At 49.4% G+C, this 10568-nt stretch overlaps 1 protein-coding gene across 2 annotated transcripts in view; it reads left to right on the top strand.

Moving 5' to 3' along the window:
• Positions 1–2153: 2153 nt before the first annotated feature.
• RAB11FIP4 (RAB11 family interacting protein 4) overlaps positions 2154–10568 on the top strand; it is an 88409-nt gene continuing 79994 nt past the window's right edge. The window contains exon 1 of one of the 2 annotated variants that reach the window (XM_048964916.1): positions 2154–2464. In XM_048964916.1, coding sequence (XP_048820873.1) covers positions 2330–2464 — 135 coding nt within the window. In that variant the 5' untranslated portion in view covers positions 2154–2329. The remainder of the gene's footprint in view (positions 2465–10568) is intronic. The other variant, XM_048964917.1, reaches the window with a different exon arrangement.

The raw sequence follows: 10568 nt of genomic DNA, 5'->3' as shown, positions 1-10568 counted from the left end.
ATCACCCTTAAAAATTCCATGTGTTGGCTGTTAATTTTCAACAGTCTGATAATCAGGTGAGGTAGTTCAGTACTAGCATTATTAGAGCATTGACAACGTTGATGTGCCAGTGCTCTAAACCAGATGGGAACATTAAGAGGCCTGTAAGGGACCTCAGAATTTCCAGCTTTGGGTTGAAATAGTCTTCAGGCCTTGCTGCAAAGCATGCTAGGACTCCTCCCATCCCTCCCCAGCCCACTAAAAGTAACTGTAAGGCAAGGAGGCAGAAATTATACTTTAGCTGAAGCTACTTCAGATCTGTGAGTTTATCTCTGTTCTCTCCCCCAGTTTTTATTGTCAGTATCAATACCAAGATTCCTAGGTAGCAACAAGGATAAATAGGGCTGTGTTGGTTTCTTAAATGCTGTGAATCATCCAAGTGTAACAAACAGCTGGAATAATTGCATCTTCAGCCTGTAGATCTGATAATGCCTGCTTCAATCATTTTTTGAAGGCAATTAGCTCAACCAGGCTGCTTCTAGCAGCTTTTCTGCTTTTCTAATTGTTTTGCTGTTCCTAAAAACGTCTTTTTCAGGGCTGTTTCTCTACAAGCAAGCTGCCTGCAGGCTCTCATTGGCACGGTCAGACTGTTCACACCATTAATCCAACAGGCAATTTGGTCCAGTGATGGCTATAGCAGTAACAATGCTGTGCCTGCATTGTCTTACAGAAATATTCTCGTTCTGTGCTTTATCTCTTATTAGTCAGCTGGGTTGGACTCAGCTCCCGCAATCTGTTTTGAGATGCGAGTAATCGCTGTTTGGCTTTAGCAGCACTGTGCTATAGCATGTTCTAATTTTATTATTCTGACCCAGATCTTGTTGCTAAATGCAGCAGTGAATGGGAATTGCGCTTGTTCAGCTATAATAAAGTCACAGATGGAACATGCTTTTAGAGCTGTACAGTCCTGTCTAGGATGGGGCAGAAAGCTTTGTTTAGAGCTGTAAGAGTCAACTTAGCGAGCAGTTCATTGCGTGTGCTGTGAGTGAGTCTGCTTAGGGAAGTACATGGGCTGGTGTGCCCTCAGGCATTGCAGCTGCGAGGTGATTTGCAAAATAGCAGCCTTTGTTTTAACGAATGCAGGGTCTGTGCAGAAGTTCAGGTGCTTTCGAGCACCCTTAAGGCTTTCAGGAGGCTGCTGGGTGCTGCTGCGTGTTATAATCGGAGGCAAACAGAAGCTCTCCCGACTGCCTGCAGTGAGAAGTTAGCAGGTCTGTCCCCTCCCTGGAAGAAGGCAGCGTGGTGCCTCTTCGTGGACCGGTGCGCTTTGTGGAACCAACCGCCGTAACTGCGGCCCGAAGCTGCAGCGCGGGGTCTGACCGCTGGGGGGCGCGAGCGGACCTCCGGGTACCGCGGGGCGCCGGTCCGCGCGGCACGGCTGGGAGCGGCGCTGGGCGCTCAGCGGGGGCTTGGCGTGAAACTGCGGGAGCTGAATGGAGCGTGTTGTGTTTTGGGCACATCCTGCGATGACGGCACGGCTGCAAGCGGCAGCTAAAGAGGGAGAAAACTTCCTTACCTCCTGAGTAACGGCGATGAGGTTTCAGGCAGGATAGCAATAGAAATAAGCTTGGTTTTGCTGCCTGTTGTTTATGGCATTTTAGTAGAAGATGTAACTGGCGAGAAGTAAGTGATAAAATTAAAAAAGGAATAATTAAAGACCAGAGTGCAGCTGTTACCTTGCTAATCAGAGCTACAGTTGCTGATGGGAAGCAGGGTTTGGCTCGGGATGCGGCAGGGGGTGACGTGCCGTCACTGTGCTGGAACACAGCCCGAGCTGCAGCCCGTGTCACCAGCCCTGGGAGTGCGATCCTTGAACGCTCTGACACCGAGGTACTAAACAAAGTGGAAGTGACACTGATGGAGGGTGGCGACTGTAACGAAATGCCGACACCCGCAGCCCGTGCCCTTCGATGCTCCGTTTCCCTGGAGCCGTTTCTTCCCGCCGCCTCGCGGTCCCGCTCTGCCCGCCCGGCGCGCGCTCCCTCAGCCGCCGCTCGCGCCCGGCGCGCACCTGCCGCCCCGCCGCTCGTCCCACAGCGCCCCCTGGCGGCCGCCCGCCCCTCGCCGCCCCTCCCTCTCCATCCCGAGCTCTGCCCTATTGTTCTCCCTTCCCTCCCTCCCTCCGCCCGGAGCTCTCGTTCCTCCCCGGCTCTCCTCCTTCCTTCCCTCCCTCTCTTCTCCCGCGCTCGCCGTCCCCTCCCGCCCCGCTCCTCGGAGCTGATGTCACGCGCCCGCTGAAGGCGATGATGGCTGCTGCGGCCGCGCCGCCGGCCTCCAGCTAACGGCCGCGATGGAGCCGGCCGGCCTGCTGCGGTTCCTGCGGAAGCTCAAGGAGGTTTTCGACGTTTGCGACGAGGATGCGGACGGCTTCATCCGGGTGGAGCATTTCGTCGCCCTGGGGCTGCAGTTCGGCCAAGGCGATGAGGTGAGCGGGACGCCCCTCGACGCGGCTCGGTCCTCCCCGACCCCCGCGGAGCGCTCGGCGGGTCCCGGAGCCGCCTCCCCGCGATGCTCGGTCGGGCGGAGCCCCTCCCGGGGGTCCCGGAGCCCCTCCGAGCCCCCCCAGCCCTCGTCGGATCCCGGTTGCAGCTCGGGCTTTCCCGCCCGGTTCCGGTACGGCCGCTCCGTCGGTGGCACCGCTGTAAATCCGCGCATCGCGGAGCGGGATGCGGACCCGTCGAGGTGCCGACACGCCTCGGGTTCGGAACAGTTCCCAGTTTGCAATGAAGGGCCGTAAACGCTTTCCCTAAAAAAAACCTCGCTCGGCCGCTGCGAGGATCGGAGCGGCGCGGTGCGGGCGCTCTGCTGGCGGCCGAACGCGGCTGCTGAGCGAGGACGGCAGACGGAAGGTTGATTGCCTGCACGGAGCCACAGGTCTGCTAAACGGCTGCTGAATGAGAAGCCTTACTTTCTTGTTTTATCCACCAAAAATGGGGGGGGGGGGGGGGGGGGGAATTGAACAATAGTAGAGAGCCGCGATCTGTGGGTTTATTTGCCTCCGGGTAAGTTGTATGCTTTTACACAAACGAATAGAACTGTTTCTAAACCCTTGTTGCCAGATGTGTTGTGTTAGAATCGCTCCGTCTGCTGCTGTGTTAATTTGGAGGCACATCGCTGGCAGCGCAGAGGAAGGTCGGTCCCACAGGCTGTCACAGAACGGCTCGGATTGTAACAATCGGTTTTGGTCTTGGAAATCAATGTGTGAGGCTGTGAGGGACGAACAGGTTCTGAAGGAGGATTCCGGTGGTCCCAGAGGCCTGGGGTGAATCAGAACCTATTGGGAGGAGAATATTGAAATGAAACAAAGAAAAGAGTGAAACTGATAATCTCAACAGAGATGGCAGTAGAAAAGCATCAGTTGTCAGCGGTGACATCCTGCAGGTTTCAGGGGAGGCTGCGTAGAGACACTGCTGGAGCATGCTGTGCTTTAACGCATCAGGATGTATTTACTGCCGCTGAAAGCGAGTTTGAGGATGTTGCACTTCTTGGGCACGGTGCACCTTGTCTCCTTTTGCATTCAAAAGAAACCTTTCATTGGTATCACTAGAAGATTGGCTGACCCTGGGGCTGTTATTTGCTCCTTCTGTGAATGTAATTCTGGCCACAGAAGGGCCCTGTTTTGTAGCACTGTGGCCCACATAATTCTGACTCTTAGCAATGGTCACATCTCTGTCCTTTAAGCTGTGCCAACCTGATACACTCAGCTTTCCATGTCTCTACCTTCTCAATCCCTCCGAAATTTGCAGTCTATAAATTCTCAGTGCCTGCTTCCCCGCAGCTCGTGGCTCAGGCATTCAGCCTTTCTGTCTTTATCTTTCTATGCCCTTTCTACTTCTTACTTTTTATTCTGGATGTGTGTGCAGGCAACGTGCTGAAATTTATTATTCCTGAAAGATCTACAGCTCTCTGAAAACTGTCCTAAGGAAAAGCGTTGCAGCAAGGCAGCAACTTTCTGTTCAAGTAACGGGACTCATACCTGCTCACTCAAAATAATGAATTTTAGAATTTCTATTTATTATTTTTTTTTACTATTTTACCTCAGAGGCCTTCACCTCTAATAGCGTGATGCTTTTCTTCTCTCTTTTAACACCACACCACTGCTGCTGATCCCCCACGCAGCAATCCTTGTGCTTGCAGTCACTGAGCCCAGCCCAGCAGAGCAGTGTTTGTGCCCAAGCAGCCGTTCAGGCAAAGTGCTCCAGCTGTGGAAGCACTCTTAGCAAGTTTGCATCTATGCTGCAATATTTTGTTGTTGTTACTGCTTTTTAGCACCAGCTCTAAGTGGTTCTGGCTGTTTTCCTGCTGTTGCTGTGGAGTGCAGAGCTGTGGCCATCCCACACATCCAGGACTTGGTCCTTAGCAGTGCCTGCAGGCACAGCGCCGGCCTTCAGCCGAGCCCTTATGAACATGGAATAGAAGCAAACCCCTGGCCTACCAGGCATGTTTCAGTTGGATTAAGAAATGGCTAGGCCATTTAACTTGGCCATGAGCAAAATCATCTCTCTGTGGTGCCTGAGCTATCGCATGTTACCAACACGGCTGTTGAGCCCTGCTTGCCCATAGAAACAGCTGTGAAACTTCTCACTCTTCCCAGCAATTCAGTTAGCATTCTGGTCTCTATTCTCCTCATCTGACTGTAAGCATCTAACGCCTCCACGGTCTTTAATGAGCAATTGAACACTCTGAGGTAACAGATCCCAAGGATGAAATTCATCCTTCAGAGGTGTTTCTTTATTTCTCCTGACAACAGAAACTCTGAGCGTGAGACATTTTGGTTCAGTGCTTAAAAATAACAGGCTTGGGCCTTGCTTTCCTGTTGCAGGGTCTGTCTGTGGAAGGATCTGCAGAGAGATGTGCAGGGCTGTTTCCAAAGCAGTGTGGCTGGGTGGTGTACGCACGAGCTGAAGAAACACTTCACGTAACACTGAAAGATGCCAGGAGTCTTTTGCCATCTGGTTCCCTCTCACTGGGTCGCACTCACAGCTGAGTGTCTGGGAGCTCTGAGCGACGCGTTCGGCAAACCCCGGTCTGGCAGAGGATTGTGTGAATGTGTATTTCAGGGTAGTGCCAGCTGATGTTTCGTTATGCCAGACTGTTTAAGCTCTACATTCAGTTTTCTGCAACAAGTGGAACACGCTGAATACGTGGACTATTTCTTTTTGAGAGTTGGAGTCATCTTTGGAGGTGTGCAGACTGCGTGGATGCTGAGGCAGTAACCTCATCGTGGTGAGATCAGCAAATGCTTATTGACTTGAGAGGGAAGCTGAGAAGCTAATAAAGTCTGTTAGCCAAAATCAATTATTCTGGTGATTGGACAGTAATGTAATTGAAGTCAGTGGTTTTCTAGTAGCGTAGAACAGAAGTAGCTGAAAACAAGTTGATTTTTTGTGTGGACAGATGGAACTTCTTGGCCAAAAGAAGCTATTGAAATAAGGAGAGCTCAGTTACCATGCTCAGTTGCTTCCATTTGATGAGTATCACCATTCTGGGCTGACAGTATAGGCATCAGCCTTGCATGGTACCTGGCTAACAGGCAGTGGCTGCTGGCTGAGCTTGCACTGGCCATCCTGGCAGACACCAAAAGCTCCTTTCCGACTTGCCCAGGGACACGTGGCAGAGCCCTGCCCTGAGCACAGCTCCCCCCGTGCCCACATCCATGAGAAAAAAGGCTTTGGCACTGAGACATTAAAATCTAAGTGTTACAGAGTGTTACTGCCATTCTCTGAATGGAGGCAGAATGGAGTTATGACTTCTCTGATATTCCTGGAAATAATTACTGTAAGTGCAGATCAGCTTGCCGAGATGTCACAGGATGCAAGGGGCTCTCCCATGCGACAGTGTTCTCTGAATAACAGCAAAGCTGCCACGCAACAGACTCCTTAAAAATCTGTTTACTAATAACCCAGATACTTCATATCATTTTGAGTTACTTGGAAAATGTGTAGTTGTGGAACGGTGCGATGGGGGTATTTGGCTTGTGGATTAATCCTGTTGCTGCAGTTTTATTAATTCAATGCAGCCTCTCAGAGCAATGTGTTTAAGACAGCCTTTTGGTGTACACTGAGCATGGATTTCCAAACAGCTGACAGAGCCAGCTTAGCACTTGCTGTTTATCAAAGGTCTTCCGAGGCGCTGTTATGAAGAGGAAGCGGTAGGTTTGCTGAGCACTCAGGAGTTTAATTTGTTATGTAATATGTTTGCACTTCAAAGGTATGGCCGTGTGATTTTTTTTCTCTTGCACATCCAAGGGATGGTTTGGAGTTTCTAACACACGCCGATTTTCTTCCTGTGACACGATTAAGCTTTGAAAAGCGAGTTATATGCAATTGCTGGGTGAAGGGGTAGATCTGGGAGAGGGGACATGCAGGGCCTTGCAGCCCTGGGGGTGATCCCAGCACGGAGCTTTTGGTGCTTGCTGATCTGTTTGTTACCTGCAGTTTGGCACGGTTGACTCATGCACTGCAGCAGCGCTTTTACAGCAACATAGCGGGGAAGAAATCATTTGCCTTATTGGATACATAAACGTGATTTTTTTATTTTTTATTGTGTAGTTTACAATATCATTTCCTGCTCATTTTATCTACAAATGTTTTGCAGTCCCAGAGCGTGGCTTTGTAATATAGCTGAACTGAGTCAGGCTGCCTGTTTGGGAGCTGGGAATGGAGTTCTGAGAGTTCCTCAGGTCTGCAGTGCTGTGTCTCAGACTGAGGGACCTGTATGGCTGCTGGTGAGCAGCTGGCCGTGTGTGGGGCTCCTTGTGGGGCAGTGATAAGAAGGTGAATGGTCAAGGAAGCATCAGGCTCCATCTGTGGTACTGAAACACATGGTTTTACAGCAGCACTGCCAATGTAGACAAAGCGCTCTGTAATACATCTCAGCTCCTTCTTACTGAGGCTGCAACTAAAGGGCCTCACTTTGAGAGGAGGCAAGTGGTTCCTTATGGCCATGAGTGTTGCCATCACATTCTCTGTGCAGTTGAAACCAAAGCCAGCAGGGCTCTTTCCTAAGCCCTGCATCCTGCTCAGCATCGTGGTGTGTTCTGCTCCAGCGGGAGTGACCAGAATGAGCTGGGGGGGCAAAACAGACTGCAGGAGGGACAGTGACTGCACAGCACATGGGCTTGGAAGAAGTACACTGGAAGAAGTGCTGTTCGGACTGCAGAGCTGCTGTGGTGTTTACTTTGGGGTTAGCACTGCAGCTTTGGATTTGTTTCTTCATTAAGTGGAAAGCTTAGAGGTGGCTGAGACTTCCTCTGTTTGGTTTCCTGAAATCAGAGCTGCAGGTGGTGGGATTGCTATGGAGCAGGTGTGCTGTTGGCTTAGAGGAACAAGAGGTGTCAACCAACCCCATTTCTCTCTTCAGAGTGGTCTCAGTTTTTAAAGTACCTACATTGGGATGCTCAAATACATCTCACAAGTGTAATGTTGCACTTATACCTGCATTACCACGCTTCTTTTTTTGCCCTCAGCTCAGGGCTGCCCTTGGGGCTGTCCCCATGGCAGGCTGTGCTGTGCTACATCCAGCAGTGAGCTCAGGGCATGGCTCAGTGCTGCAGTAGCCCTCTGTTTTAGGAGGATCCAGATGGCTTCTGGAATATGGGGATATTCTTTTCCAATGACACTTCTGTTGTTATGATTAAAAAACCAAAAGAAATGAGCAGATAAAACAGCTTTATCCGTATGTTTGTGTGGTATAAATAGATTTGAGAAACTGTTCCCAAATACTGATGATTTCACTGTTTTTGTAGTAAGTGATTATAGGATCAGTTGAACATATTTTACCTAATTAAACCACATGATGTGTATGTTTGGATGAGTAGTTAGTAGAAGTTCAGAAAGTGAAATGCAACAGTGTAATCTGTCACCCTGAAGCAGTATAGAATCCTCCAGTAAAGGCAGGACTACATTTCTCAGTGCTGTTAGCTATTGGGAAAAGTAGGGCTGTCATTAGGAGGCTCTTGTATGTGTGGTATTGTGTCAGAATACAATAGAGTCTGCTTAGGAAGAGAGATAAAGGCAGCAGCGTGCTCCTAAGGGAGGTGTGCTGTTAATGAAGGGAGAAAGGATGGAGGAAAAGAGATGTCACTGTCATTATGGGACGACAAGCAGCATTGGTGGGAGTTGGGCAGTTCGACCCAAGGAATCCTGATCCCATCAGAATCAGGGCTGTGACCAGTGTATGTTGCGAAGGAATAAGTGCTGACCATAGGATTTGCAGCCCTGCAGTAAAACCTGCCTTTGTTGCTGTTTCTTTTGCTGCTGCTTTACTTGCTTTTGGTGTCCATCGTGCCACAGGCCAGGCACGGCCTTGTGGTCATGGCATGGCAGAAGTCAGGATCCTGCTGTCTCCATGCTGAGCTGTTGTGGATGCTCCCCTTGTTGAGACCTCTGCTCCAGCTGCTGGTTGCTGTAGGAATGGCCTCAGCGTGGCCCAGTGCTGTGGTGGTGCACAGTGTGCTGCAGGCTGACCTGGCCAAGCAGGGATGGCCTCAGCTGCCCAGGCTGGCCTGTCTGAGCTGCGAGGGGCATGGGAACAGATGTGCCGGAATGGGAGCAAAGCAAAGCAGTTTGGCCTCATACAAAAATGTATTTTATGGGAGAGTAATTTTTGTACAGCATGATTCCAGGCTCTGTGCAGACTCTGTACCAATTGCTATATAGCTCTCCACTAGATCCATGCACTGCTGGGTCCAGTTGTGCCTGGCAGAGTGTTGGCTTCCTGATGCAGGCCAGAGGGGAGTTCTGCTCTGTAAATGGAGGGACAGCCCTGAGCAGCGGCTTGGAGGCAGCGCCCTTGACTTCAGAGGCTGTTTGAAGTGCTGTGCTGAGTGAGGGCATCAATCTGGGAATTCAGGCTGAGGCAAGTGTATAATAACACTCAGACCCTGGACTTAACTGTTCTTCAGATGTGTGCACAGCATCTTGAAGTACAGATGTTCTCATGGTGCAGTAATGTTTCTCAGTAGAGCCAGCAGTTTGGATAGCTTTGTAGAACAGAAGGGAGTTTTGCATTTGTTGTTAGAGGGAAATCTCAGGGCAAAAAAGGTTGCTGAAGAGTTGCAGTAGGAGCCTGATTTCATTGGTGCAGGTGGTGCTGAAGATAACGCACTGTGATACAGTGTGGTTGCCCCAGTCTAAAGAGAACTTCCAATTTAGTTTTTTTCCTTTCTTTTTTTTTCCTGACTTCAGGACTTTTCTATCTCTTTCATAATGAAAACTCATCACATCCTGAACCATCCCAAATGGCAAACAAAAAGTGAAAATTCAGCACAAATAATTCTTTTTTTTTCCCTATGAAACAGGAAAAAGGAAAAAAGCTTTTGATTTCTTTTACTTGCGTTGCAAGCTGAAAGAATCAATTATTTACCACGTTGTGCATCAAGTACATACAGAGAGTCTGCAGACTGCGGGAGGGAGAGAAAATAAGCCATTCAGTACGTCTCTCTGCTGCCTAATTGGAGCTATGTTCAGCACCCAGCTATCCTTGGTGTGGGGAAATAGAGCAACAGGTAAAGCCTTGGAAAGTGTCAAGCAGTCGAAAAGAGACTAGGAGCATGTAATCTTTGGTAAGAAATCTCGTGGATTTGTGCAGGAAGTTGGAGCAGCTCTAAAGCAGGATGGTACAGGAGAACAGAAGATTCCAGTTTTTCTCTGCTGTGTTTGTCGATGTCTGATCGTTCCCTCAGTCTCTGTCTTTGAGCATTTGAAGCCTCACTTCCCTTGCTGCAGTTGGACATTGGTGAAACTCATGAATTTTAGATTGAAGTGTGAAGGATGAATTGCATTTTTTTGTTCTTCAGTTCTCTGTGAGATTGCTTGACAATAAAGAATGGCGGTGTGGTTTGGGACACGTGTTGAAGGGAGGTGCAATAATGTCTGTTTTGCTCTTCTCACTGAGCAGTTACAAGGCATGGAAGCTTGCACTGAGGAAAGCTGCACCTTGCCTTTTCCCCTGGGAATGGTATGCCCCTAACCAAGCACAGGCTCTTCTGCCCAGCTGGTAACGTTTGCTGGGCAGTGCTGTGCTATTTCTCCCTGTCACACAGTCCAGAGTGTCACCTATAGAGAACAAAATGGTTTTGAACAGACTGCTGTTGGAAACTATCATTTGTGGAAGTCTAAATTTGCTTTTTGCCTCTTGCAGGCAGTGTAAAGCAGTGTATAAATAATGTATGTCAAGCATTAGGATACAGAGTCTTCCTCTTACAGCTGAGACAGTGGGAAGATGTAACCAGAAAAATAATGAATGAATGATAAAATGATATTTGTCAAGGAGGACAAATTTCAGAGGGAATTAAATATCCATTGATGCACAGTTTTTAATTAGCTTTTAACAGAGCTAAGCTGTGTTGCTGCTGTTGAAGTGTGGGAATCCTGCCATCCATTGGGCACACAAAGGGAAGTTTGCATCGCTTGCCTTCAGCTCCACCAGAGGCAGCTCCTGAGCCCACAACAGCCTTTGTTTCCCTTTCCTCACTGTGTAGCACTCACTGTTTTAGGAGCTTGTGTCATTCACCAAGCAGTGGGTTT

Source organism: Lagopus muta, chromosome 18 (assembly GCF_023343835.1).
Source record: "Lagopus muta isolate bLagMut1 chromosome 18, bLagMut1 primary, whole genome shotgun sequence".
NCBI classification, from domain to species: Eukaryota; Metazoa; Chordata; class Aves; order Galliformes; family Phasianidae; genus Lagopus; species Lagopus muta.
This window is presented reverse-complemented; position numbering and strand designations above follow the sequence as displayed.